Genomic DNA, 27,873 nt, shown 5'->3' with positions numbered 1-27,873 from the left:
TAAGTCAGTCAGAGAAAGACAAGTGTCACATGATCTCCCTCATGTGGAATCTAAGTAACAAAACAAACTGATGAACGGAGTGGGTCCAAATACACGGAAGCAGGGAGCAGAGAGGGAATCTCAGAGGGAAGGCGAGAGGGGAGGTGTGGTGTGCATCTATGCATAACCCATGGGCACAGACAATGGCGAAGCCCTGGGGGTGGGGGCGGACTGGAGAGGGTCAATAGGAGAAAAAAGAGGACATATGTAATACTCTCAACAATAAAGATTTTTAAAAAATTAATAAAATAAAAAACAAAAGAATCACTAGCCTCCCATCCTGTCCAGGGTGACTGGAAGCCTTAGGCAGGGAAGGGAGACCACCCACTCTGACAGCTGCTCTCAGGCATCGTTCAGGCAAAGCGAGCAGCGCAGGAGCAGCCAGGAGGACGCTGCAGGGCCTCTAGGGGCGTTGTAGGGAGGAGGTCCGACAGACTTAGACAAGGCAGAGGCCCGTCCAGCAGGAAGCTGCTGACAGGGAGGGGGGCTAGAGAAGGGAGGAGGGAGGACAAGGGAGGAGGGGAAGAAACGCAGACAGTAATTTCAGGAAAGATGCTGGCCTGGCTCACACCAGGAGAGGAAACAGTGACCATGAGATTCCACTGCTCACCTGCTCATCAGAACCCGACACCCACTGTGGGCACGGTGGTGGGAGGCAGCCCCGCACCTGCTGGTGGGGGGCAGTGGTGTTCCCCTCCTCCCCCAGATTTGCTGCCTGGGCAGAGCTGCACGTGCACTACCCTGGGTCCAGAAATGAGCCTACACCCAATAGCAGGTAGGGCAGAAGGAGTGGGAAGCAGCCTGGGAGCCCTGGCACTGGGGGTGGGTAAGGTGGTGGGAAGCCTGTAGTTATCCAGGAAAATGGGAGGAGACACACAACATCACTTTATGATTCCTGGAAAGATGGAGCACAGAATTTCTTTATTTGTTGCCTCTCGGGGACGGACAGGGACAGGAAGCTGAATGAGCATATAGAGGGATACTCTTGTTTGAGAGCGTTGACTTAGGACTTACAATGTTAAAATAAGTTTTATTTAGGAAAGCAATCTGCACGCATGGAGAATAAAATGCAACAGCCCTGGGCACAACCACCCAGAGGAGCCCCTTCCCCAAAGCAGGGATAGGAGATGCACCCCGAGGACTGCAAGAGCTAGGGGCACCCAAGGACTTGGATTTCGGGACGAACACGCTGTTGGGTGAGTTGATCCTGCTCCCAGAGCTGCCGTGCACTTGGGATAAAGCGAGGGAGTCACTGGTTACTTGCTAGGCTCAACCATCAGCACTAGGCAGCACCAGCGTCAACACCTGAAGTGTCGGTGTGTGGGGGAGAAGAGAAACATATGTGAGCCAGAAGAGGTCAAATCAACCTGTCATCCCTGAAACAAATCAAAGCACAGCTGCTGTCCCCCACAGAATACGTAAAGAAGACTGGGGATGAGAGCAAGCCCGCAGCTCCCCAGGGCCCAGCAGGGTCCCGAGGCCTCTCTCCCCCCGAGTGGCTGGCTGCAGGTTGGGACAATAAAGGTACAGGGTGAGCTGGAGCCTTGAAGAGGCTCTCACAGCCACAGATGCACTGGAGCATGTCCAGCAGGTTAAACCCTATTCGTTTAAAATACATAAAAAAGAGCCCAGTGTCGCTCAGTGGTTGAGCATCAATCCATACATCAAGAGGTCACCAGTCAATTCCCAGTCAGGGCACATGTGGGGGTTGTGGGCTGTCCCCAGTAGGGAGCATACAGGAAGCAGCTGATTGATGTTGATGTTTCTCTCTCATCGATGTTTCTATCTCTCCTCCCTTCCTCTCTCTAACATGACTAAAAATATATTTAAAAATTAAAAAGACATACTACTCACTTATGCCAGCATACTTGGTGATGGTAGTGAATCAAACACATAATCTGAAGACTCTGAGGAAGATTCGTCCATTGCTGCTGACCTCCTAATGACACCACACTCACCGCAGACAGCCCAGGTAGTATGTGAGGCGGGTCAGTGTGAGCTGACCTGCAGCCCTAAAGAGTGCATGGGTCTTGGCACTGAGCCCAGCAGTTCTTAAACTCAGAGCAAGAGCAACAAGCTGTCTCCTGATGGAAGGACCCCACACACAGATGCAAAACCAGAGATAACAGGAACCCTGAACAGAGTGCACACCTGACAGTATCATGGTAGTCATGTTTAAAAAGAGCCCTATCTTTCCTGACCAGCGTGGTTCAGCAGCTGGGTGTCACCCCATGCACCAAGAGGTCAACAGTTTGATTCCCGGTCAGGGCACATGACCAGGTTGTAGGCTGGATCCCCAGTGGGGGCGTGCAGGAGGCAGCCAATCAGTGATTCTCAGCATTGATGTTTCTGTCTCTCTCTCCCTCTCCCTCTCCCTTCCTTTCTAAAAAAAAATCAATGAGAAAAAATATTTTAAAAAAGAGCTCCATCCTTCAGCAAAATATAGGAAATACTAATGGTCCAGTGCACAAATTCATGCACATTGAAAGGAAATTAACTAGAAGAAATATTTTAATATTGCTATTCACCCTTTCTCTATAATAGAAGTAACAATAATTGGTCTTCAGAGATATTTTGTTGACAATACCACTTTCTTTCAGCTTCAGAATGTCAACAAAAACAACCAAATTCACAATTAACAGGTTCCCTGGTTGTCTAGTGGTTAGGATTCGGCGCTCTCACAATTAACAATGACAGATTAAAACACATGCATGCAATTGGCACCAGAGAGTCCTTTATATGTATCTCGAATGCATGAATCAATGTTTATTTTTATTTTTTATTTTTTAAATATATATTATTGATTTTTTACAGAGAGGAAGGGAGAGAGCTAGAGAGCCAGAAATGTCGATGAGAGAGAAACATCGACCAGCCGCCTCCTGCACACCCCCCACCGGGGATGTGCGCGCAACCAACATCCATGCCCCTGACCGGGATCGAACCCGGGACCCTTCAGTCCACAGACCGACGCTCTACCACTGAGCCAAATCGGCTTCAGCTCAACGTTTATTTTTAAATTGCTGGGGTGCATCATATGTACCGGCTGGTCAGTGGGTTGGCCAGATGGACAGATGGCAACTTAGCCTTTTATATATATATATATATATACACTAGTGGCCTGGAGCATGAATTCGTGCACATTGAAAGGAAATTAATTAGAAGAAGTATTTTAGTATCGCTATTCACCCGTTCTCTATAATAGAAGTGTCAACCAAATTCATGATCAACAATGACAGATGGAAACACATGCATGTGATTGGCGATAGCAAGAGGTTTATATGTATCACACGTGCACAAGTCAACTTAGACTTTTATAGATATAGAATAAATTTGCTTAATTAGACCTGCTTTCTGATTTAGCTAAACTTTTTTCCAGCCCAGTGAAGCACCCCAGCTTCTCTTTCAGGTATTTGTCAGCAACACAGCAGGAAATATCAATAAGAAGCAGATTATTATTGTAGATCACACAGGGAAAACAGAGGGTAAATATTTAACTGCAGCAGTGACAAAGCCTGAAGTCATTTTCAAGGTCTACCATTTCTTACTTCTTTTTAGCCAGGTCAAGTTTCTAAGCTTTCTAAATCTGTTTTCCGGCTAATGAAAAGAAAATAGGATTCTACCGAGTCTCCTATCTACCCACTCCAGGACTTCTGTGAGGATTAAGTGAGATGAGGCATGGGAAAACAATTCAGACTCCAAGCATCAGAACTCTGCCTGCAGCCCTCATGGATGGCCTTCTGGGTCTCACCCTCTATGTGTGTCCAGGAACCCCACAAACACCCCCATTTCACACCGATTACCAAGAGCACATCACAGAACACTGAGGGAAACGTCCCAAGTTTAACCTAGAGACTCGTTCCCTCCTGTCCATCAGTAACCTCGCTTCCTCACCTTCTCCCCTTACATCTTTGTGCCTTCCCGGTCTCATCATCTTTACTCCATGCCGTTTATAAATCTGCAGAGTCACCCTAGCCGGTTTGGTTCATTGGACGAAGCATTGGCCCATGGCCTGAAGGGTACCATGATTGCAGGCTTCATTCTGGCACTGGAGGCAACCAATCAATGTGTCTCTCTCACATCAATGTTTCTCTCTCTCTGTTTCTCTCCCTCCCTTTCACTTCCTTTAAAAACCCTAGAATGATGAGTAACAAAACAAAGCAAAACAATGTGGGGAGTGAACCCTTCTGTGCGTTCACACTGTCTAACGCTGAGCTCAGACAGGCTGCCACTCACCAGGCCGATGCACTTCTTCAGGATACCCCACACACTGAAGTCACTCCTGGTGAACATCGGGGCCGGCAAGGCCGTCCTGAAAACAGGAACCACAGCAACACCTTATTATTAATCCAACGTGAGGTTCCCTTATGACTGGTGATTTTGCTCAATGACCATTTTTCTCTCGTTTTCCTGGCATGCCTGGGGAGAAAAAGATCAGCCTGCTAGCTCAGTCCCAAAGAAATGGACCTGTGGGAGGAACCCTGGGAGAAAATGACTGTGACCACACCAATGACTCTCCTTCCAGACCTGGGGAAGGTTGCCTTATTCCCAGAGCAGCAGTGTGCCAGCCGCCTGCAGCACCGCAGAACCATGGACAGAGGCCAGGCCACAAGGTCCCCAAGAGGGAACTGCATTAAGAAAACCTTTTCAGCCCAGCCAGCGTGGCTCTGTGACTGGGCATCAGGGCACATGCCCGGGTTGCGGGCTAAATCCCCAGTTGAAAGTGTGCAGGAGGTAGCTGACTCATGATTCTCTCTCATCATTGATGTTTCTCTCTCTCTCCCTCTCCCTTCCTCTCTCTGAAATTAATAAAAAAACAACACATATTTTTAAAAATGTTTAATAAAATAGTTTAAAAGAAAGAAAACCTTTTCAGAAATGCACTGTTTGCCCCTTTCAGTGTGTGTGTGTTCCTGAGGCACGTCCCTGCCCCGTGACTTCCCTGCAGACCACAGGCAGCCCCACAGGCATGTCTGCTCCATGAGACCCAGCGCACAGGAGACTGGGATGGGGAACCCCTGACCCAAGTGGGGCCTGGTCTCCCTTCTGGGGATTTGGCTGGGATGAGACCCTGACTCCATCTGGGAGGGAGGGGTGCCCAGTGGGACAGAGGTGCGGGTTTGCAGGAAGTGAGATGGACCAGAGACTGAAGACTGAGCACCACCCGGTGCTTCCCTGGACGGGGCAGTGCTCTCAGGACAGGAAGACTTGAGCCGGCGCCTCCGCTCCAGCACTCTGCTTGGAACGGCGACAGCAGTGCTCTCACCCCATAAGGACCCCAAGCTCCCCCTTGGGATGTCAGTTAGGGCAGCTGAGTCAGGGCACACTGCTCATTTTTAGGGATGGAAGGGAAAAGAAAGAGGCAGCTGGAGACAAAATGAGAAAAACTGCCATTTATAGAGCGCCACATGCCAGGCTGCCAGCAATTGACACCTGGTCAATTGGCAACTGTCATCTGGGCTAGACTGCAGGGGGCTGAGAAGGGAGCATGGAAAGAGGAGGGGAGAGGAGACAGCAGAGATGGAGGAGGTGGAGACACCACAGCCCGATGTGGGGGCCCTGGAGGACCCAAGAGAAGCCACTGTGGCTGGGCCCAGAGACAGTAGGGAGGGGGCCAGAGAGGAGGAGAGGATGCTGCCCTCAGCCTAGAGGAGGTGACCTTAGAGTTCACTGTCCACACTGAGATACTTCTGAGAGGAAAAGGGTGCTGTTCTGGAATTCCAAGGAGGGGCACCATGTGAACACCCACCTGAGATGGTTTTCTTTCTCCTTTTAATTTCTCACCCAAGGATATATACATATATATATTTTAAATATTTTTTATTGCCGAGATCAGTTTGGCTCAGTGGATAGAGCGTCGGCCTGCGGACTGAAGAGTCCCAGGTTCGATTCTAGTCAAGGGCATGTACCTTGGTTGCAGACACATACCCAGTGAGGGGTGTGCAAGAGGCAGCTGATCAATGTTTCTCTCTCATTGATGTTTCTAGCTCTCTATCCCTCTCCCTTTCTCTCTGTAAAAAAATCAATTATATATATATATATATATATATATATATATATATATTTTTTTTTTTTTTATAAAATATTTTTTTAAAATATTTTTTATTGCTGTAACTGGTTTGGCTCAGGGGATAGAGCGTTGGCCTGCGGACTGAAAGGTCCCAGGTTCGATTCCAGTCAAGGGCATGTACCTTGGTTGCAGGCACATCCCCGGTAAGAGGTGTGCAGAAGGCAGCTGATCAATGTTTCTCTCTCATCGATGTTTCTAACTCTCTATCCCTCTCCCTTCCTCTCTGTAAAAAAATCAATAAAATATATTAATATATATTATTTAATTAAATATATATGTAATATATATTTAATTAAAATATAAATATATTTTATTGATTTCAGAGAGGCAGGAAGAGGGGGGGAGAGGGAAACATCAATGATGAGAGAGACATTGATCGGCTGCCTCCTGCATGTCTCCTACTGGGGATCAAGCCTGCAACCCGGGCATGTGCCCTTGACCAGATTGACCAGATTGAACCTAGAACCCTTCAGTCCACAGGCCGATGCTCTATCCACTGAGCCAAACCAGTTAGGGCTCCCGAGGATATTTTTTCCATTTTAGAGAGAGCAAAGGGAGGGCAGGGAGGGAGGGGGAGAGAGAGACTTGGATTGGTTGCCTCATGCATGTGCCCTGACAGAGCTGGAGATCAAACCTGCAACCCAGGTACATGCCCTTGACTGGAAATGGAACCTGTGACCCTTCAGTGCTGAGCTGACACTCTTAACCACTGAGCTACCATCCAGGGCCCACCTGAGTTTTAAGTGAGGGGTGAACATGGCCTGGTTAGACCTGTCTGAAAAAGTGACTGCTGCAGCATGAAGAAAGAGGGGGTGTGGGTGCAGTTACAGGGTGACTGCAGAGACCCAGGGGATGGGGTGGATGTGACAGCAGTCAGAAGGACTGAAGGGGCCCAGGCGTGTGTCAGAGTTGGGAAATGGGAAGGGGAGAAAAAGGGGAAGCTTCTGGGCTGACTCGCCAATGTCACTATGGACCAGTTGCGGGGTGCGGAGGAGGGGCTGACAGCGGAAATCGGGCCTGCATGGGCCAGGTCACCTTAGCATGCAGGAGCTGTGACAACATCGACCGAGCAAGCGACTGAACAAGTAAAAGTATGAGTCCTCCAGGGCAGGCGTGGGGTAAGCATTTGGGCCTAAAGCTCAGAAAGGTCAGGCTGAAGGTGGATGGCACCCTGGAGCCCAGATGCAAGCCAGATCAGGGTGGACAGAGGCCCACCTTCCACTGACACCACCTCACGAGCTCCACCCCGCTGACGCATAGGGTCACGGTCATCAGAATCTTCTGGCCTGCGAATGAAACACTGAGAGGAGACGGGAATGTGGTCTCCCTGCACTGAAGGAGGAGGGTCCCCTGCAGTGTGCCAGGCCCCAGGTGTGGTGCCAGGTCGCCCGCCACGCTCAGGCTTCCCAGCACTGTGGGGCAGGGTGGCCATCCTGCCATTCTACAGGTGACAGGAACAGGAGTCGCACAGCACCATCACTGACTGGAAATCTCGGCTGCACGGATGCCGGGTTCTGTCAGAGGAGCTGGCCCACATGGCCCTCCGGCCTCGGTGTGTTGGGGGCCGTCACGGACACACTGAAGATTCTAAATCACACACGTGGAGCGCCATACCTGTGCCTCTGAATCCCATTCTCCTGTGGGGGCCTTTCCCCAGCTTCCCCAATGCCGTTGCTTTTGCTGGTGTCCACAGGCAGCCTTCCGGGGGCTCTCTGACTGGCCTCTGAAAATTCCCCAGAAGAGTTATCAGAATCAAAGCCTGCGCAAGACAAACAGAGTGGTCATTTTCGCAGGACGTGGAAGCTAACAGCCTGCCTCCCAGAATTCTGTGCAAGCAGAATCCCTGAAGGTCTACATTGCTTCTACGGGCACATTCAGGTTCATTAAGTCTGCTTCCCAAGAACGAAGGCAGAGAAGCAGGAGCACTGGGGGAGCTTCCAAGGGAGACAGACCGCCCTCTCTGACCAGGATTTCACATACACCAGGTTCCTTCGGGCCTGCTGGGCACTGTCACTGACCTGAGGCTCAGCCTCAGGGACCCAGAACAGGGTTCCTGTGGCTTTATTCAATGGCTCACACCCTTCTGGGCCGGAGCCTCTACAACACTCTAACCTGGGCCTCAAGGAGGCAGCGTGTCCTGTCTGCACAAGATCTGCAGTCCCACTCCACACCTCCTCTTCAGATCCAACCCACTGGGCCAGTTTCTAAGGAAGGCAGACACTGTGCCATGCCAGAACCGATCGGACTGACGGTCACTGAGAGCGAGTGACTGGTTTAACTAGAGCACTCCTCCACAGCATAGAAAACCGGGGAAAGGAGCCATCTAGGCCTCACATAAACTACAGCTGAATATGTTCTCCAGGCCACCCAGACTCAAGAAGAGCGCCCACTGGCATGTGCTCCAGGGCCCTTCCCCCAAAGGGCTTCCTCTCCACGGAGCAGACAGCGGTGGGGAAGGAAGGCGTGCTCCGCCCCATGAGGAAGAGCGGGTGCACCAGCAAAGCAGAGGGACTGGGCCGCCAGGGCGAGGTGGCTCCTGCCGGTGCCGGGACGACCCAGACTACTTCAGCAGGGTCCTGCGCTCACAAGGTCCCGCCATTTCACAGAAAGTAAGGCGAGGCCCAGGTGTAAAGCTAGGGGCTAATTGTTGTCAGACCCCAAACCTAGTACAACATCTGCTGCTGAGCCTCCCTGAGAATAGCAAATATCCTTTCATATTCTCCCATGTTGACAAATTTATTCAATGTCGGAGTGAGATTAATTGCACGATGATTTTGAAAGGATACAAATGAACCTAACTGACAACTGTCTTCTGAAAGAGCCTCTAATGTTCACAGCCAATCCCAAAAGCACATCTACTTGACGCCCAGTCTACACTTAGCTTGGAGCATCCTGACTAAAGAGAATGTCTGCAGGGCCTGCCCACTGCCTGTGCCAGGCGGCCCATCTCCACACCCTCCCTCAGTGCTGAGAGCTTTATGTGGACCGTTTGCTTCGACTATAGCCGGACGTGTGCCCAAAAACAGGCCACATGTCGTTGACAATTATGTGAAGGTCTTGCCTCAAATTAGGCCAGTGCTCTGTCAACATGTATTTACTGCAGAAAAGGGGAAGTCTGAAGTCACTCGTGATCTGATCCTTCAGAGACAACCCCTTCCAGCAGGCCAGTTCGGGAAGTTTTGGCCCTCGGTCTGTACATGGTTTCATGGACCTGAAGACCTTCCTGGAAGAAGTGGTTCCTGTTGAAGTCGTTCCTCTAATAACTGCTGGGTTCAGAGACTTTTTAGGTGAGTTAAAGGGGAGCCCAGTGCTCCAGACAGTGAAGCAGGCTGCTCTGCATCGCGGTGGCTACTTCACTGCGGGGGACCCTTCCCATTGTCATTCCTCCCATTGTCTGTTTTGGACCCAAAGGAGGGAGGTGACAAATCAGTTCACCTGCCTTTTCCCCCTTTCCTGAGTCCATGCAGAGCATTGCTGCTGTGCAGACAGACGAGAGGCACCACCCAAACACCACACCACGGAGTTCCAGACCTCTCCGGGAGAATCCTCTGGCAGAAACTCAGACGGCCAGCAGTCTCGGTCACACTGGTTCCCAGGAGAGAGGGACCCATGGAGGCCAGTCTCTCTGGAGGCCTGAGGGCAATCCCCTGAACCCGCCACTAGTGGAGGCTCAGTCTCATCAGGAGCTGAAGTGTGAAGAGCACGTGAGTCACAGACACACCTCTGGGAGGCACCTGGCCATGAGGGATGGCGGCGTGCTCAGTGCCTCCCTCCTCCTGGGTTTGCCACAGGAATGAATCAGTAATCTGGGCTGCCTGTCCATGCACTGGCCCCCGCTCCTCCTTTGGGAAAGAGAAGCTTGGTGGTGATGGAAGCACGCCCCAACAAGGTGCTGACAAGGCTCAGGGGACAGCGAAGCAGGCCAAGAGACAGTGACAGCCGTCACAAAGAACCTTGTGCTGTGCTGGGCTCCATGTCGTTTTGGCAGTAACACAGGTGGCCCCCTGACTGCATGTGGGAAGACTCACTAACACCTGGGTACCCAAAACAAGATTCCAAAAGTGGGCTGCGAGGGTGGCGGGTAGAAAGTAAGCGGCTGTCATGAACTTTAAGAACTTTGGACCTTGCCGAAACCAGTTTGGCTCAATGGATAGAGCGTTGGCCTGCGGACTGAAAAGTCCTGAGTTCAATTCTGAACAAGGGCATGTACCCTGGTTGCGGGCACATCCCCAGTAAGGGATATGCAAGCAACAGCTGATCGATGTTTCTCTCTCATCGATGTTTCTAATTCTCTATCCCTTTCTCTCTTCCTCTCTGTAAAAAATCAATAAAATATATATATATATATATATTTAAAAAAATAGCTTTAGACCTCAAGTGGTCACTGTGATGGGGGAAAGGGGCTGCTCCAAGTTTATATGTCCCACCCAGCCCAGTGACCCAGCCTACTGCCCCACCGCCCTCATACAAACACTCCCATCAATGCTGTTTCCACTTGGGCACACCAAGCAGCTTTCCAACTACAGGCTCTGTGCCGCTACTTAGAAAGGCTGTGGGGAAATGGAAAATAACTGAACTTTGAGCATTTACATGCAAGAGCAATTCCTTTAAAGACTAAAAACGGAATTGCCCTTTCTTTTTATTTCCTGTTGTCTAAAGCTGAGCTTTCTCCCCAGATCTGAGAGTCAAGCCTGGGAACATGCTTTCCTGACCATCCTCAATCTGCAGACCCGGGTGGGGGCTTTGCGCTCCATGAACTAGTGAATGATGAATCTTTTCTCTGTGCTCACCTGTGACGGCATCAAAGAACTCCTCGTCCCCGTTCATGCTGGGCAGCCAGGAGCCCTGCCCCGATCTGCAGTCTCCTACTGAATCATTGCCCGGGTCTACATTGACGGTGTCAGGTGCGTCACACGGGAGCTTTGGGGGTAAAATCCAATAGGTGGTGGAGATCTAAGAGGAGAAACATTTTGACATACTTAACTTTCAGAAGTTTTATGGCTTAGAAACAATTTTCAAATACCATTTGTCATTTTTTCAATCAATCTCAATTACATCTTAGCAAAGAAATAAACTAATAATTTTATGTCAAATGCATGAGCCTGGCCAGGGGCCTCAGTTGGTTGGAACATCATCACCAACACAAAAGGCTGTGGGTTTGATTCCCAGTCAGGGCATATAACTAGTTTGGGGGTTCACTCTCTGGTCGGGGCACATATGGAGGCAACTGATCAATGATTCTCTCTCACATCAGTTTCTCTCTCTCCTTTCTTCTAAAATCAATAAAAAACAGGCCTAGCTGATTTTGCTCAGTGGATAGAATGTCAGCCTACGGACTTGCAGTGTTTCCCAAAGTGTGGTACAAGGTAACCCCCAGGGGTATGGGAAGAGTTTGGTGGGGGTACGTGTTGCACCGGAGTTTGGTGGGGATATGCACTGCACCGTGCTTAGCTGTGCCTAATACATCCATTTTCTTTTGACGAGGGGTACTCAGCGTTACGAAAATTATAGAAGGGGTACTCATATGTCAAAAGTTTGGGAAACACTGGACTAAAGAGTCCTGGGTTCAATTCAGGTCAAGGGCACATGCCCAGGTTGCAGGCTTGATCCTGGTAGGGGGTGTGCAGGGGACAGCCAATCAATGATTCTCTCTCATCATTGATGTTTCTATCTCTCCCTCCCTCTCCCTTCCTCTCTGAAATTAATAAAAAATATATATATTTAAAACAAAACAAAACAAAAAAACATGATTTAAAAGAGAATTTTTAAAAATCAAAGAAAAACAAACAAGCATATCCTCAGCGAGAATGAAACAAAAATCTTTAAAAATAACAAAATTTGGAACCCTTGTGCACTGCTGGTGGGAATGCAGACTGGTGCAACCACTGTTGAGAATAGTATGGAGTTTCCTCAAAAAACTGAAAATGGAACTCCCATTTGACCCAGTAATCCCATTCCTAGAAATATATCCCAAGAAACTAGAAACACCAATCAGAAAGGATATATGCACTCCTATGTTCATAGCAGCACAATCTACAATAGCTAGAATCTGGAAACAGCCTAGATGCCCGTCAGCAGATGATTGGATCCAAAAACTATGGTACATCTACACAATGGAATACTATGCTGCCATAAAAAAGAAGGAATTCTCATCATTTGCAGCAACCTGGATGGAATTGGAGAACATCATGCTGAGTAAAATAAGCCAGTCAATGAAAGAGAAATACCACATGACCTCACTCATTTATGGATAATAAAGAACATTATAAACTGATGAACCAAAAGATAGATATAGAGACAGTAAAGCAACAAGCAGACTGTCAAATTAAAAATAACAAAATTTGTCTGGCCAGAATGGCTCAGTGGTTGAGCATCGACCTATGAACCAGGTCAGGTATGATTCCTGATCAGTACACATGCCCAGGTTGCAGACTCGATCCCTGGGGGGGAAATAGGGGGGTGGAGAGATGCAGGAGACAACCAATGATTCTCTCTCAACATTGTTTCTATCACTCTCCCTCTCCCTTCCTCTCTAAAAGCAATAAAAATATATTTTTAAAAAAATAACAAAATTCATCTCAGAAAATATGAGAGGAAACATTTATAATACAAATATCCAACAATGAATACATCAATAAGTAATCATTATTTGAAGTTATTTTTATTTTAAAATCTTCATCTACAGCCTCTTCATCTACAGCCAAGGTTGATGTGCTCAGTGGTTAGAGCATTGGATTCGATTCCTGGTCAAGAGCACATACCTGAGCTGCTGGCCCTGGTCAGGACATGTGCGGGAGACAACCAAGTAAATTAAAAATGAAACCATCACCTAAGTTGTATAAGAAATGGTACAACGACTGGCTTGGGACAGTCACTCGAGCAGGTTAGTTTCCATTCCCACATCAGAGTCCAGACACGGCTCAGGGGTTGTGCTGAATTCTTTCTCAGAATAGGCAGGTGGTTATAAATGAAAAATTATGTTAAAATATTTATTTCACATCAACAGCAAGCCAATTTTCAATTCTGGAGAAGCTGCTGTATAAGTTAGCTATTATCAGCATAAACTGAAATCAACTTAAATTTCCTCAAAATTATTTTGACTCAGCCCAGCTGGCATGGCTCAATGGTTGAGTGTCAACCTATAAACCAGAGGGTCATCGGTTGGATTCCCAGTCAGGGCACATGCCCAGGTTGTGTACTCAATCCCCAGTGTGGCATATATAAGAAGCAGCCAATCAATGATTCTCTCTCAAGTCTAACAAATGCACCTTTATGTTTTTTCTTAGAAAAACAGATCTAATCACTTGGGAATCAGGTGACTGGCTAAGAGCTTGTGGACCTGGAGGGTTTATGTCCACAGTCAGCTCACTAAAGAGCAGGGTTGCATGTTCTTTCTCTTCTCTATAAAAATGGGCAAGGCAACCGAGATGTAATCTTCACACAGCACAGAAAGTTCACCAATGATACAAACACTCTGGCTCCTTTTTGGAGGTTAACTATGAATTCTGAATTTGAATTGTTCAAAATAATATAAATTATATTTAATAACTTAAAAATGCATTAGCAAGCAACAATCAGACAGAGGATAAAGAGAGGACTTCAACAACAAACTAACCCAATGAGATCTGGTAGACACATGCAACATATGCGTTTTCCGGTGCACACAGGACATTCTCCAGGACATATGAGACCACAGATCCATTTCAATAGATTTTAAAAGGCAGATATTATACAAAGCATCTTCTCTGACCACAAGAGGATGAATTATAAATCAACAAAAGTAAATGTGAAGAGCCCACAAAAAAGTAGAAATTAAATAGCATGCTCTTAAACATGGATCAAAGAAGAAATCACAAGGGAAATATCCTTGGATGAGGATTAACAACAACAAAAGCAAGGTGGTTGAATCCTATCTAATAAAAGAGTAATATACAAATTAACCATCACTTCATTACACCCATAGGCCACACCCATCAGCCAATCAGCAGCACATATGCAAATAAACCCATCCAAGATGGCTATGGCCACAGAGAGCAGGAGGGAGGCTTGGGTTTCCCCGGCAATAGAGGAAGCCAAGCTTTCCACCTGTCCTTGCGGGCCTAGGCCTCCACTCAAGGCTACAAAGTTTCAATGACATAAGATACATAAATCCAAACAGAAATGGCAGCAGCCATGGAGCTGGAAAGAGGAGGAGGCTAGGGTTGCCCCCAGCAATGGAGAAAGCCAAGCTTTCGGTGCAGATTGGCCGGCCCAAGCCTCTGCTTAAGGCTACAAAGTTTCAATTACAGAAGATACATAAGCCACAACTGATTTGGCTCAGTGGATAGTGTCGGCCTGCGGACTGAAGGTCCCAGGTTCGATTCCAATCAAGGACATGTACCTTAGTTGCGGGCACATACCCAGAGTGTGTGTGTGTGCGGGGGGGGGGGGGGGGGGGGGCGGCGGGGAAGTGAAACAATTAGAATTTCTGTCTCATTATCATGGTAATCTTATCAGTCGGATAATGAGGTATTAATGGAGATTTAATGTGCATCTCATAACAGAATCCCTTGGAGAAAACACACAGGGAAATTGCTGTAAATCCACTTAATGATGGAGAAGTCCCAAAACACCATATTCCAAAGGATGAAAAATGCGGGATGCAAATGAGAAGGAATCAAGGTCAATAACACCGCGGGGACATGTTTCTAACTCTCTATCCTTCTCCCTTCCTCTCTGTACAATAAAATATATTTAAAAGAAGAAGAAGAAGATTCATAAGTCCCAACAGAAATGGCTGCCGCCATGGAGCAAGCAGAAGGCTTGGCTCCACTCCAGGCTACAAAGTTTCAATTGTAGAAGATAAATATACCCCAGATACCAGGGCCTCTGCTTGGGTTGTCAGGGGGCATGGCCAGCAAACCACCACAGGCCCCTCGCCCAGGCTGCCCCATGCCCCAAGGGAACCCTCATCCTGATCCAAGACATCCTTCAGGGCAAACCAGCCAGCCCCTACCATGCACCAGGCCTCTATCCTATCTAATAAAAGAGTAACATGCAGATTGACCATCACCCCAACACACAAGATGGCTGCTCCTATGTGGTCAAAGATCCTGCCCCCATGTGGACACAAGATGGCCACCACAGGATGGCCAGTAGGGGAGGGAAGTTGGGAGGGATCAGGCCTGCAAGGGAGGGAAGTTGTGGGCAATCAGGCCAGCAAGGGAGGGCAGTTAGGGGTAACCAAGCCGGCAGAGGAGGGAAGTTGGGGGTGACCAGGCCTGCAGGGAAGGGCAATTGGGAGGGAACCAGGCCTGCAGGGGAGGGCAGTTGGGGGGACCAGGCCTGCAGGGGAGGACAGTTAGGGATGACCAGGCTGGCAGGAAGCAGTTAGGCATCAATCAGGCTGGCAAGGGAATGGTTAGGGGGTGATCAGGCTGGCAGGCAGAAGCAGTTAAAGGCAATTAGGAAGGCAGGTAGGCGAGCAGTAGGGAGCCAGCAGTCCTGGATTGTGAGAGGGAGGTCCAACTACCTGTTTAGGCCCGATCCCACCAGGATCGGGCCTAAACGGGCAGTCAGACATCCCTCGAGGGATCCCAGATTAGAGAGGGTGCAGGCGGGGCTGAGGGACACCCGCCCCCATGCACGAATTTTGTGCACCGGGCCTCTAGTCAGTAATAATAAAGCTCCCAACAAAGAAAAGCCCTGTATTTGATGGCTTTGCTGGTGAATTCCACCATTTCGATTGGAAATATCATCAAACCTCCTCAAAGTTTTTAAAAAAATGTGGAGATGGGAAAACTTCCTAACTCATTCTATGAGGCCAGCCCACAACCATGACACCAAGGCCACATAGACACTAAAAAAAAAACAACTACATGTCGAAACCGGTTTGCTCAGTGGATAGAGCGTCGGTCTGCGAACTTAAAGGTCCCAGGTTCGATTCTGTCAAGGGCATGTACCTTGGTTTCAGGCACATCCCCAATGGGGGTGTGCAGGAGGCAGCTGATCCCAAGTAGGGGGTGTGCAGGAGGCAGCTGATTGATGTTTCTAACTCTCTATTCCTCTCTGTAAAAAATCAATAAAATATATTTAAAAAAAAAAAAAGAAAACTACAGACTTACGTCCCTTATGAACATTGATACAAAAATCCTCAACAAAATACTAGCAAACTAAATACATTAAAATGCATTCAGCAAGCCGAAGCTGGTTTGGCTCAGTGGTAGAGCATCGGTCTGCAGACTGAAAGGTCCCAGGTTCGATTCCAGTCAAGGGCATGTACATTGGTTGTGGGCACATCCCTAGTAGGGGGTGTGCAAGAGGCAGCTGGTCGATGTTTCTCTCTCATCAACGTTTCTAACTCTCTATTTCTCTCCCTTCCTCTCTGTAAAAAATCAATAAAACATATTTTTTTTAAATGCATTCAGCGAATTCCTGCGGAAAACCAAGATGGTGGCATAGGTAAACACCTAACTGCAGCCTCTCACAACAATTTCAAAAAAATACAACTAAAATACAAAATGGACATTACCCAGAATTACAGGAAAGTCAACTGACTGGAAATTCTACAACGAGAAGGAAAGAGAAAACCAGAAGGAAAATCAGAGGAGCTGTAAGAGCCTAAGGTACCGAGACACCGTGCGCGTGGGGAGAGGACGGAGCCGGAGGGGAGGGGAGGCCGAGTGCCTGGCTGGCGTTCCCTAGAGGGAAGGAGATAAAAGCTCCAGACTGTGCTGAACCCCAGTTCCGACAGCACTGAACCCCAGTTCTGGGCGAGAACCTGAGGACCCAGGCTCATACGGAGGGAGCCTGGGCTGTAAGGCGGAAACTTAGGGTAGCGGCGAAAGGCAATCCCGGAGGCACACAAATTGCGCGCAGAGAACAGACGGTTGACTGTGCCGCTGGATTGCCCTAGCGGGAAGGAGACAAAAGCTCCAGACTGCTCTGAATCCCACTTCCAACCCCACTTCCAAATGAAGTGAACCCCAGTTCCGGGCTCATTGGGGGAGAGCCTAGACTGTTTGGTAGCAGATGAAACTCGAGGGCACCTTTCTCTCAGAGGTGCTTGCAGCGAGTACCAAAGGACACTGAGGAACACTGAAACTCAGGAACCTCATGGGGCGGGGGGCTGAGGAAGCCAAGGCTGTAGGCTCCACCCTGAAACTCTGCCCCATCGAAGCTGAACACAGAGACTTTTAAGGCTACCAACTCAGGGAAGCTGCGAAAATGCCGAGACAAGGAAACAGATCACAAACGAAAAAAATGGAGGACAAAAAGCAACTGGATATAGAGTTCAAAAACACGCTCATAAGGTTTTTCAAGAATTTCCTAGAAAAGGCCGATAAAATAAAGGAGACCTATGAAAAGATGAAAAGGGATCAACTAGAAATAAAGAATACACTGTCTGAAATAAAAAATATTATACAGAGTCCTAAAAACAGAATGGAAGATCGCAAGAATCGAGTCAAAGATTTGGAACATAAAGAGCCAGAAGACACTCCGCAGAAGCAAGAAGACAAGAGAATCCAGAAAGTTGAAAATAATGTAAGAAACCTCTGGGACTTCAAGCAAACCAACATCAGAACTATGGGGGTCCCAGAAGAAGAGAGAGCAAGATACCGAAAACATACTGGAAGAAATAGTGACAGAAAACTTCCCCTGGGAAAAGAATAAGACTTACAAGTCCAGGAAGCACACAGAACCCCAAACAAAAGGAATCAAAGAGGACCACACCAAGACACATCATAATTAAAATTCCAAGAGCAAAGGACAAAGAGAGAATATTAAAAGCAGCAAGAGAAAAGCAGGTAGTTACCTATAAAGAAGCACCCATACGAATGTCAGCCGATTTCTCAACAGAAACCATGCAGGCCAGACAGGAATGGCAAGAAATACTCAAGGTGATGAATAGCAAGATCCTACAGCCAAAAATAATCTACCCAGCAAAGCTATCACTCAGAATCGAAGGCCAGTTAAAGAGCTTCACTAATAATAATAAAAAAAAAGCTAAAGGAGTTCATCACTGCCAAACCAGAATTATATGAATTGCTGAAGAGGGTTCTTTAGGAAGAGAAAGAAAATAAAGATAAAAATTATGAACAACAAATACCTAACTATCAACAAGTGAATCTAAAAACCAAGGGAATTAAATAATCTGATGAACAATATTAACTGGTGAATATAATAGAATCAGAAGTATGGAAGGTGAGTGAACTGACGATTCTCGGGAAAAGGGGTGTGGGGGGTGCGGGAAGACACTGAACATAAAATGTACACCTATGGGTGAGGATAATGGGGGGTGGGGGTTGGAGAAGGGCAGAGGGAGGGGTGGGAAAATGGTGAAGGGGAGCAATGGAGGGGAAAAATAAAAATGAGGAACATTTGTAATAAAAAAAAATGCATTCAGCAACACACTCAAAGGATTATATACCAAATGGGATTTATTCCTGGAATACACAGATAGTTCAACACAGGAAGATCAATCACTGTAATACATCACATTAACAGAATGAAAAACACATGATCATCTCAATGGATCTAGATAAATCATCTGACCAACTTCAACACTTTTCATGATATAAAAAAAAAACACCCCACACTCAATAAACTACCAATAGAAGGACACTACCAGAACATAATAAAAGCCAAAGATAAAAACTCCACAGGGAACAACACACCCAAAGGTGAAAGACTGAAAGCTTTTCCTCAAATTTCAGAACAAGACAAGGATGCCCACTCACCAATGCCATGGATTGTAGTACTGGAAGTTCTAGCCAGAGTAATCAGACAAGAAAAAGAAATGAAAGACATCAAAACTCAATAACAACAAAAAAATTTCCTGATTCAACAATGGGCAAAGGACTTAAATAGACATTTCATTTCACCAAGGAAGATGCACAAATGGCCAACAGGGTGGCCTTGACAGGCAGGCAGAGGGACACCAGCCTGACCCAGGGAGCCAAGGGACCAGCACTTCTGGTAGGGACCCAACAGGAGATGGCCTAGAGCCCCACCATCCACAAGTTTCCCCAAGTCCCTTCCTCCCCTTGAAACTGATATTCAACAGTGAGTGCCAGAGACACACTAGATACTTGGAGGAACAGGGACATGAATCCAGAACAATCCAGAACGAAGTGCTTCAAAACCATGACAAGGTGAATTGGAGGCTCTCCCGTGCAGTGTTTGTGTCGATGAATCTTGTCATTCTGTCCTATGGCAGAGAAAGCAGTTCCAAAGCAGGGAGAGGAAGGAAGCTCAGGGCAGCAGCCCCGCCCACCCAGGCACCATGCGCCCTGAGAGCAGCGGAGAAATCAGAGGAATCAGACCATCAGTAGGGCCACTGCTCTCTACTTGTCCACTTCCGAGAGCAGAACCAGAGCCCTGGACCAGCAGGTGGCGGCTGGACAACTGGAAGACCCAGTATTGCAACCCTAGGGGCAGTGGGAAGCCCTGGGGGAGGGGGGGAGGAGTGGAGTATGCCCATGCTCCTACCCCCACCCCCAGATCCCCCACTGCCCTGCCTGAAGCATCTATGCAACCAGACCAGATGCTTCAGATGCCATCTCCATCTGACAGAATCCAGTCTGAGACCCTCGCCCTTTCACCTGCTGCCTCTCCCACCCCAGGTCCTTCCTTGTCAGTTCTCATACGAGTTCCACCTGCTCAGCCTCTGAACCAGTTTCACTGTGCTGAGAAACCGGTCATCCTAACATGACACCTGCCTGCTCACTCCCAACTACACTTCCTGAGCACTAATGGGCGTGGGGTTTAAACCGAGGTCAGGAAAATCCCTGAATTACTACACCCTCCCCCCAAAAAGAGAAAAATAAAAAAGGGAAAATGTGTTCGTTTTTCCCCAGGAAGATGACTCAGACTCTCTACTAGGTTCTCCAAGGGGTCGCTGACCCAGAATAGGGTTAAGACCCCCACCAGGGTGTCCAAGCATGGCCGAGGTACAGCAACCTGGTGGGACATGCTGCACATCCCTGGACCTCCCTCCCAAAGCTGCACTTCTTTCTTTTTTAATATATTTTTATTGATCTCAGAGAGGAAGGGAGAGGGAGACACACACACACACACACACACACATCACTGATGAGAGAGAATCATGATAGGCTGCCTCCTGCATGCCTCCCACGGGGAATCATGCCCTGACTAGGAATTAAACTGGTAACCTCCTGGTTCATTGGTCGATGCTCAACCACTGAGCCACACCAGCCGGGCCAACGCTGCACTTCTTATGAGGTTCCCAGCAGCCGGGTGAACCCTGATGAGCATCGGCAGTCAACTCCATGCATGCAGAACTGCCTTACAAACAGAACGTGGCAACACTGGGTGTGCATCTGCACGGGAAACCACTACCTGCTCCTCGGGTGGTGTGACATTTCCACGCTAATTTATCTGTGGAATCCCGGCACTCGGAGCCTAACTCACCCCGAGCTCAGCACAAGTGGCCCTGGCCCCTCTTCGGTGTCAGACAGGAGCCTGTTAACATGTGCCACCACTGCAGTCCTGAAAGCTGCTGCGGGAACATCAGCCACAGCCACCCTGATAGCAAGGCTCTAGTGGAAGTCACTTTCCAGCCAAGCCCAGAGTAGAGGTGCCAGATGACAGTGACTTTTCTCTCAGCCTGGGAGCAGCCTTTGTCTGTTCAGTGGGACACACAGTCCCACCGGTGTGTCACAGCCTGCCCTCCCCGCTGGCTGCCATCGTCCTCTCTGGAACCCGAAGTCAGGACAACTTCCCACAAACCATCCGCAGACCATTTCTCCCCAAGCACCTGACACCAGCCGGAGCAAGCTTCTCCTGGCACCTTCTAAGGCCAGCGCTTCCACCCTCTTGTCAAGGAACCAGCTCAGGTCAGACAGTCTGCCCAACCAAGAGCCACTCAGGGGTCTCCATGCCGGCGTGACTCGACAGAGCCGTGGGAGGGAGATAGATGCCCAGGTCAGAAGCGCACCTTCCCACTGCCCTTCTCAGACCCGCTGCCGGACAGGGCTAGCTCAGTCAGCACAATCCCAGAGTCCATGTCTCACAACCCCGCAAGATGCCCCTGACACGCAGAGAAAGCGTGAGACAGACGCAAACACCAGGCAAAAGGCTACAAGCAGCCCTGCTGCTCAGTCCTTCCGGAAGGCGTGCTGCAGTTTAGTCCAGGGCACAGGTAGAGTACTTGTGTCACCAGCAGGTCCCCGTGACAGCTCTTTTCTTTTCTTTTAAAATATATTTTATTGATTTTTTAACAGAGAAAAAGGGAGAGAGATAGAAAGCTAGAAACGTCGATGAAAGAGAAACATCGACCAGCTGCCTCTTGCACATACCGCTACCCGGGATGTGCCCGCAACCAAGGTACATGCCCTTGACCGGAATTGAACCTGGGACCTTTCAGTCGGCAGACCGACGCTCTACCACTGAGCCAAACCGGCTTTGGCCCTAAGTTCTTTTCTGAACGTGGGTAGAAAAGGAGAGAAGCACCATGATGTTCATGGGCATGGCTAGGTGACCGTTTAACCACATGGTCATTAAGGAGAGCTGCGGGCATGGGTGGGTCCTCCACACCATGTGTCCACCGTGGGCCTGACCCTGGCAGGGCCAACACCTGAGATTTACCATCAAAAACACTTTGAAAACATAAAATTATAGCAGAGATACAAATTAACCACTATCCATGGAAACTGCATTTAAAGTGTCGAACTAATCCCTGAAATATTAACACTTAGGATTTAAGAATTTCTTAATACTTAAGTCATGTTCAAATACTAACTTCTGTTCAGTCTCGATAAGCTAAAGATCAACCTTGAAGTACATCGAATTTCAGAATCAAGCCTTGCCCTTGTTAGTGCTAAACTCTACCACCCTAGTCTGTTTGGCTCAATGAATAGAGCGTCAGCCTGTGGACTGAAGGGTCCCAGGTTCAATTCCAGTCAAATGCCTCGGTTGCAGGCTCCTCCCCAGCCTGGGCCCTGGTTGGGCCTCGTGCAGGAAGCAACCAGTCAATGTGTTTCTCTCACATCAATGTTTCTCTCTGTCTTTCCCTCTCTCTAAAAATCAATGGAAAAATATCCTCAGGTGAGGAATAAAAAATAAACAAACAAACTCTATGAAGTCAGCCTTCCAGCAGGAAGTACAGCAGTGACCAGAAGACAGCCACACCCACACTGTCCACATACTGTCCAGGGCCTCAGCTGAGTGACAGCAGGTCCCCATAGGCCCAGGGGTCTTTTTATAGTCATCATTATTATACAGTATTACTGTAACATTATTATAAAGCATCACGGTAACATTCAAAGAATGCACATCTGCCTAACGAAGACTTATTTGGCTTCACTTCTAAACTGGGTTTGTGTGTGTGTGTATGTGTCACCGACTGCACCACTGGAGCTCCGGCCATCAATGTGTCTCTCTCACATCGGTATCTCTCTCCCCGACTCCGGTGAGTATTAACAGCAACAACAACAAAGAGTGTGAACTGGAGCCAGACTGCCTCTCTGCTCCATAGCTCACTGCCTGGGATGCAGGTAAGTTACTCAGCCTCTCTGCCCCTCAGCTTCCACACGAGTGAAGGAGGCTCCTGTTAGCACTGGCCTCGCAGGCTGTGGTGAAGACCACGGGGATGAAGCAGCTGCAGGTGCTTCCAGCCACCCGGGCACAACTGCTCCATGGCATCCTCCCCTCAGGTAAGAGCTGCCAACAGGAGGGCACAGAAGGCAAACAGGAGAGGTAGATTCGGCTAAGGAGATCCGTCTATTTACTCATCACTCACAGTCATGTTTTAAATGACAACACCAGCCCCGGTCAAGGAGGAAGTGTAGCCAGTAAGTTTCCCGTCTTCAGCCAGGGAAAGGAACTATTTGGAGCACCTTCCATGTGCCAGAGACTGCAGGGGACAATCATTACATCCTCTTCTCTGATCAGCCCACAGGGGTGGTACTGTCACAGGGAAAGGAACCGAGTCAGGAGGGGCCTCTGCTCTCTAGCTGTGAACTGTCATCTCCGGGGACACAGGCAATGTGACCCATGTCCGGATGGGGACGAAAGCGAGAGCTGCTTCAGGATAAAAACCCAAAAACCTGAGCACAGCTTCCTGAGAGGTTTGTCCCCCCCCCCCCCCCCACACACACACACACACACACACACTCAGGAGCGACCTGAACCAAGGGACCACCTAGCTTCTGGGCTCACCAACTTATAAAGTCAACCACCGGGTTTTGACCCACTGTTGAATTTAACTGTAGAGCAGGAAGGAACCTTTGAAAACCGGGCTCCATCTGCGCTTACAACTTACCAAGTGTAAGTCCTACTCTCCTGGTTTCCGCGCTGTAGCTGAAGGAAGGGACCTTTTAAAATCTGATGCCCTGTCTAGTCTAGCTAACATGCGCGTCAGGTAAGAGCCCCCCACAGTCCGCGGCGTCTGCTCCGGTGGACAAACAAAATTAGGCAGAGCAGGATGGGGGGACACAGGCACAAACCTTGGGGAAGCCGCCACAGGTGGTCACCCCAGGGGAGGGGTGGTCTCCCGCAGCGGCACCGACTTCTCACCTCAAACATGGAGAGAAGCCAGGGGCCCAAACGCCCCGGCCGGCGAGCCCACCGTACTGATGACCCCGACCGCGCAGAGGCCGGCAGGCACCCGGGCCTCCGAGTTCACCCAGAACCCGACTTCCGGTTGCGGCGGCAGGTCTGGCTGGGGCCACAGTTGCCTGGCGACGCAGGGTCTCGGCTGCCGCCCGGGACCCAGGCCCAACGCCCCGCCACCGGCACCAACTTTCCTCCCCCAAGTTCCCTCGCGGCCGAGACTGCAGGGCCGGGGCCTGCTCGCCGAGGGGTAGGCGCCGGGCTCCGGCTACCCGGGCCCGGTCCGGCTACCCGGGCCCGGTCCGGCTACCCGGGCCCGGTCCGGCCTCCCTGCCGCCCGACCGCCCGGTGCCGGGAGCCGTTCCTGGCGATGCGGGGTCCGGGCCGGGGTCCGGGCTGGGTCACTCACCTGGACCGCGGTCCGCCCGGCGGCCGCCTAGCCTCGCTGCCCGCCCCGCCCCGCAGGCCCGCGCGACCCACTGACACCGAGGCGGAAGTGCGGCCAGCCGCCCCGCAGACTGACAGCCCGCGCCAGCCACTTGAGGCGCCCCGCGCCACCCCGTAGACCGCCGCCCGCCCAATCAGCGCTCGACCCGAGAGCAGCACTGGGAGGCGGGACTATACTAATCACTTCGCTGGAGTGACACTGTCTACACTCCTCGAAGGTCCCGCCCATACATAGGAGTGACGGCGCGGACAGCCAGTCATAGCATGAAGAGGCGGGGTTATGCAGATATTGACCCGAAGAGGGCGGGCGAGAGGTAGGCAGGGGCGAGGCCTGGAGAGCTGAGTTTACAAACAGTGAGTCAGGTGGCTGGCGCGGGCTCTGTGCCCAAGGCTCCCAACCTCCTAGGGCGGGCGGTGCCTCCGTCAACGCAAGCATCTTGCAGGCCTCCCCACCGCCCAAACTCCTTGGCATGCCCTTCACTGCTCAGCAAAACCCGGCGCCTATTTCCCCTGGCTGCATTCCTGACCATTCCCTTTCCTGTTTGAAATCTTTGGGAGTTCCTGACCTGCAGTGCTCCATATTTAAGCCCAAGAGCTCTGGAGTGAGACCCCAGCTTGCATCCTTACTAGCTGTGTGGCCTTGAGCTTATGAGCACGGCAATTTTCCTTTGCAAATCAGTGTCTCCCACCCTAGTCCATTTTGTCTTGGGTCTGATTTGGGGGGGGGGTGGAGTAACGCGAACCAGGCTGGCTCAGGGGTGAGCAGGTGACCCTGTACTGGCCAAGGAGGGTCAGCCCTGAGGCTTTTGCTGGAGATCAGAGAGTTCAGGTCAGAGGGATGGCTGAGACTCTCCCATCTGCTCACAGACCTTCCCAGAATTGAGGGAGGTGACAGAAAGATGTAAGTATGGGACTACTGAAGCATCTTGTCACCATGAATGGAGAGAGCACCTGAAAATGAAGCCAACCCAGGAGAAAGCAAGACCAAGTACCCCGAGTCACCTGGGACCCGCTGCACCTTAAGCATGCTGTTTTCTAGACTTTTCCGTTATCTGGCCAGCTACCGTTTCCTTTCTGCTAAAGCCAGTGAATAGACCCCCAGGGCACTGCTGGTCCCTGCGGTCACAGAGCGCATCCTGAAGGCCCTGTTCCCGGCTACCTGTCCCACAAAGCCAGTCCCTGTTGGGCCTCTGCACTCCCTCCTCAGCCTGTGTTTCTCCATGTCCGGCAGTGGGGAATGACACACATGTTGGCCCCAGCAGGACAAGGGTGCTTGGGGGTCAGGAGAGGCCTCAGTGGCAGACACTGTGCTCCCTGTAAACAGTAGGGTGTAAGTGAGCGGCAGGGCCTCTGTAGCAAGGGTGGAGCTCAGGCAGCATGTCTGGGGCCAGAAAGCCAGCCACTCCATCCCCAGGCGGGGCCAGGTCACTGGTGGGCCCACTGTCAGCCAGCGCTGGAGAAGAATCTCTCCCAGCCTCTGCTGCTGAGAGGAACCAGAGGGAGGTGGGGCTGGGCCTCAGAAACAAAGGTGTTTCCATGGTTACCCTTGAAGAAACAGACTGCAGCAGGAGAGGGAAGGGTATGGAGTGCATGCCAGCCCCCAAGCCCGGACAAGGACAAGGACAGTTGCCAGGGAGATGCTTGCAGCTTCCCTTGCAGGCCTGGCCCTGACCCGGCAGAGTCCTGGAAAATCACCACCCTCCACACCCCTCACCCTGACTAGTCCCTAAGTCTCTGACCCTCATTCAAAGGACAGGCCTTAGCCCAGCCAGTGTGGCTCAGTGGTTGAGCGTCAACCTATGAACTAGGAGGTCACGGTTTGACTCCCAGTCAGGGTACATGCCAGGGTTGTAGGCTCCATCCCCACTGTGAGGCATGCAGGAGGCAGCCAATCATCGATTCTCTGTCATTATTGATGTTTCTATGTCTCTCTCTCACTTTCCTTTCCTTCCTGAAATCGATAAAAAATATATTTAAGGAAAAAAAAGGGGGCCAACCTTAGAGAGGCTCAATCTATCAGCCCGACCTTGGCCATGACCTTGGAGGTGAGTAAGCTGAGGCCAGAGGAGGCTGGGGTCCAGTGAGCCTCCAGTCTTCCCACGGATCACCTCATGCTACCCCCTTTAAACAGAAGCAATATGCTGGGTTCCCAGCCACCGCTGCCTCTTCCTGGCCCCGAGGCCAGCATTGGGTGTGAACCCCCCCCCCCCCCCCCCCGCAGGCGGAGGCTGGAGAGAAGGTGCCTTAGGACCAACTCAGGAACATTTTCATAATCTTTGCTAGATGAAGAGGCTAATTCCAGAAGCAAAATTCTGCAGGAATGGGACGAAGGACAGGAGCGGAAAAGGAGACAGAGGTTTGGGCCATGCAGTAATGACATGACAACAGTGGCAGCGGACATTATCCAGGGCCTGTGATTCCTATGCCTCATCCAGGTTCACGTTTGCAGCAGCTGACCGGTAGACACTGTGTCACCATTCCCACTTTGCAGATGCAGAGACTGGCCCTGCTCTGCAGAAGTAGCCCCGACACGACCCAGACCGGGATCTGCACCTGAACAAGATGCCTGGTGCTCCGGGTGGCTGGGACCTTAGGGCCTCATGGGTCATGATATCAACTGACTGATGACCTGCTACATAGTTGGGGGGGTGTCATCACAGTGTCCTCTTCCGTCCTGAGCATTGGGGCTGGCTCTCAGGACCCCAGGCACCCATCCATATGTAATCCTCAGAGCTTGAGACATGCTGGTCTAATCATTTTGGGGTGACTATTCCCACCAGAGCTGCTCTCAGACCAGGCCAGACTCCAGAGTGAACCCCATAGTCCTGCCAGTCTGTGACTCCCGAGGCAGGGATGATTGGAGCCTCCTTGTCACAATTCCTTCCTGTCAGAATCAGGGACTATAATGGCCTATGGCTGCCCCCGCCCCCCCCCCCTTCCTGGAAGGCAGCCAGCGGACCCTGTGGGCTGAGGTCTGGCTGCTGGGGTCAGAGATTCCAGCCACATGGAAATGCATGCCGGGGCTTTGCCCCGAGAAAGCACATTGACATCCATCATCCTCGAGGAGGCTGAGCAGAGGCAATTGCTCCCCACTTCGGATGGGGAAACTGAGGCTCAGAGAGTGGAGCAGCCTGCTCAGGGCCTATACAGCAGAGCAGATCAGCGATGCCAGCCCTGCCCATAACCCACTGCCCTTTCCCCAACTCCACTCTTACCTTCTCAGCAGGTTTCTTATCTCTGTCTGTGGCCAGAGGCCAGAGCTGCCTCCTGCGCTCCAGCAGGGCTGGGCATCCAAGAATGCTGGGGCCCGGCATTGCTGAGCTGGCCTTTGCCCCCGGGAGCATGGCCTGAGGCTCACTTCTCTCCCTGTCACCCCCACTCCTTTCTGTGGATTGCTGGGGAGTCTGCAACCTGGAGGCAGCACGGGGCGGTGGCCACTGCAGCCTGGCCCTGCCCCTCACGTGGCCCAAGCTGATCCTTCCCACACAACTTTCCAATCTCCTGTGCAACGTGACAGCACTTGGTGCCCTGTTGTCAGAAGAGGGTATTTTTAGTGTTGAACCCACCACCTAGAGAGAGACAAGTTATCAATAGCAGCCTCAAAGGGCTTTTTCTTTTTTCCCCCATGGCTTCGGGACCTGAGCAATCTGTGCCCATTAAATTCTGCCAACTTTTAAAAAAATGTATTTGCAGTGATTTCAGAGAGGAAGGGAAAGGGAGAGAGAGATAGAAACACCAGTAGTGAGAGACAGCCTGGCTGGTGTGGC

The 27,873-nt window shown here is 50.2% G+C and overlaps 1 protein-coding gene across 4 annotated transcripts in view; it reads right to left on the bottom strand.

Moving 5' to 3' along the window:
• The window catches only part of OSBPL2 (oxysterol binding protein like 2), a 42,671-nt gene extending 18,475 nt beyond the window's left edge, over positions 1–24,196 (bottom strand). The window contains exons 1-4 of one of the 4 annotated variants that reach the window (XM_084888996.1): positions 24,069–24,196; positions 10,897–11,059; positions 7,721–7,865; positions 4,273–4,348 (exon numbers count right to left, since the gene is read on the bottom strand). In XM_084888996.1, the coding sequence (XP_084745122.1) occupies positions 4,273–4,348; positions 7,721–7,865; positions 10,897–10,933 (258 nt within the window). In that variant the 5' untranslated portion in view covers positions 10,934–11,059; positions 24,069–24,196. Of the gene's footprint in view, positions 1–4,272; positions 4,349–7,720; positions 7,866–10,896; positions 11,060–23,623; positions 23,869–24,068 lie in introns of those variants that run through there. The other 3 variants (XM_084888997.1, XM_084888995.1, XM_084888994.1) reach the window with 3 other exon arrangements.
• Positions 24,197–27,873: the final 3,677 nt, after the last annotated feature.

Source organism: Pipistrellus hanaki (genome assembly GCF_964339955.1).
Source record: "Pipistrellus hanaki genome assembly, chromosome: 6".
In the NCBI taxonomy this organism is placed as follows: Eukaryota; Metazoa; Chordata; class Mammalia; order Chiroptera; family Vespertilionidae; genus Pipistrellus; species Pipistrellus hanaki.
This window is presented reverse-complemented; position numbering and strand designations above follow the sequence as displayed.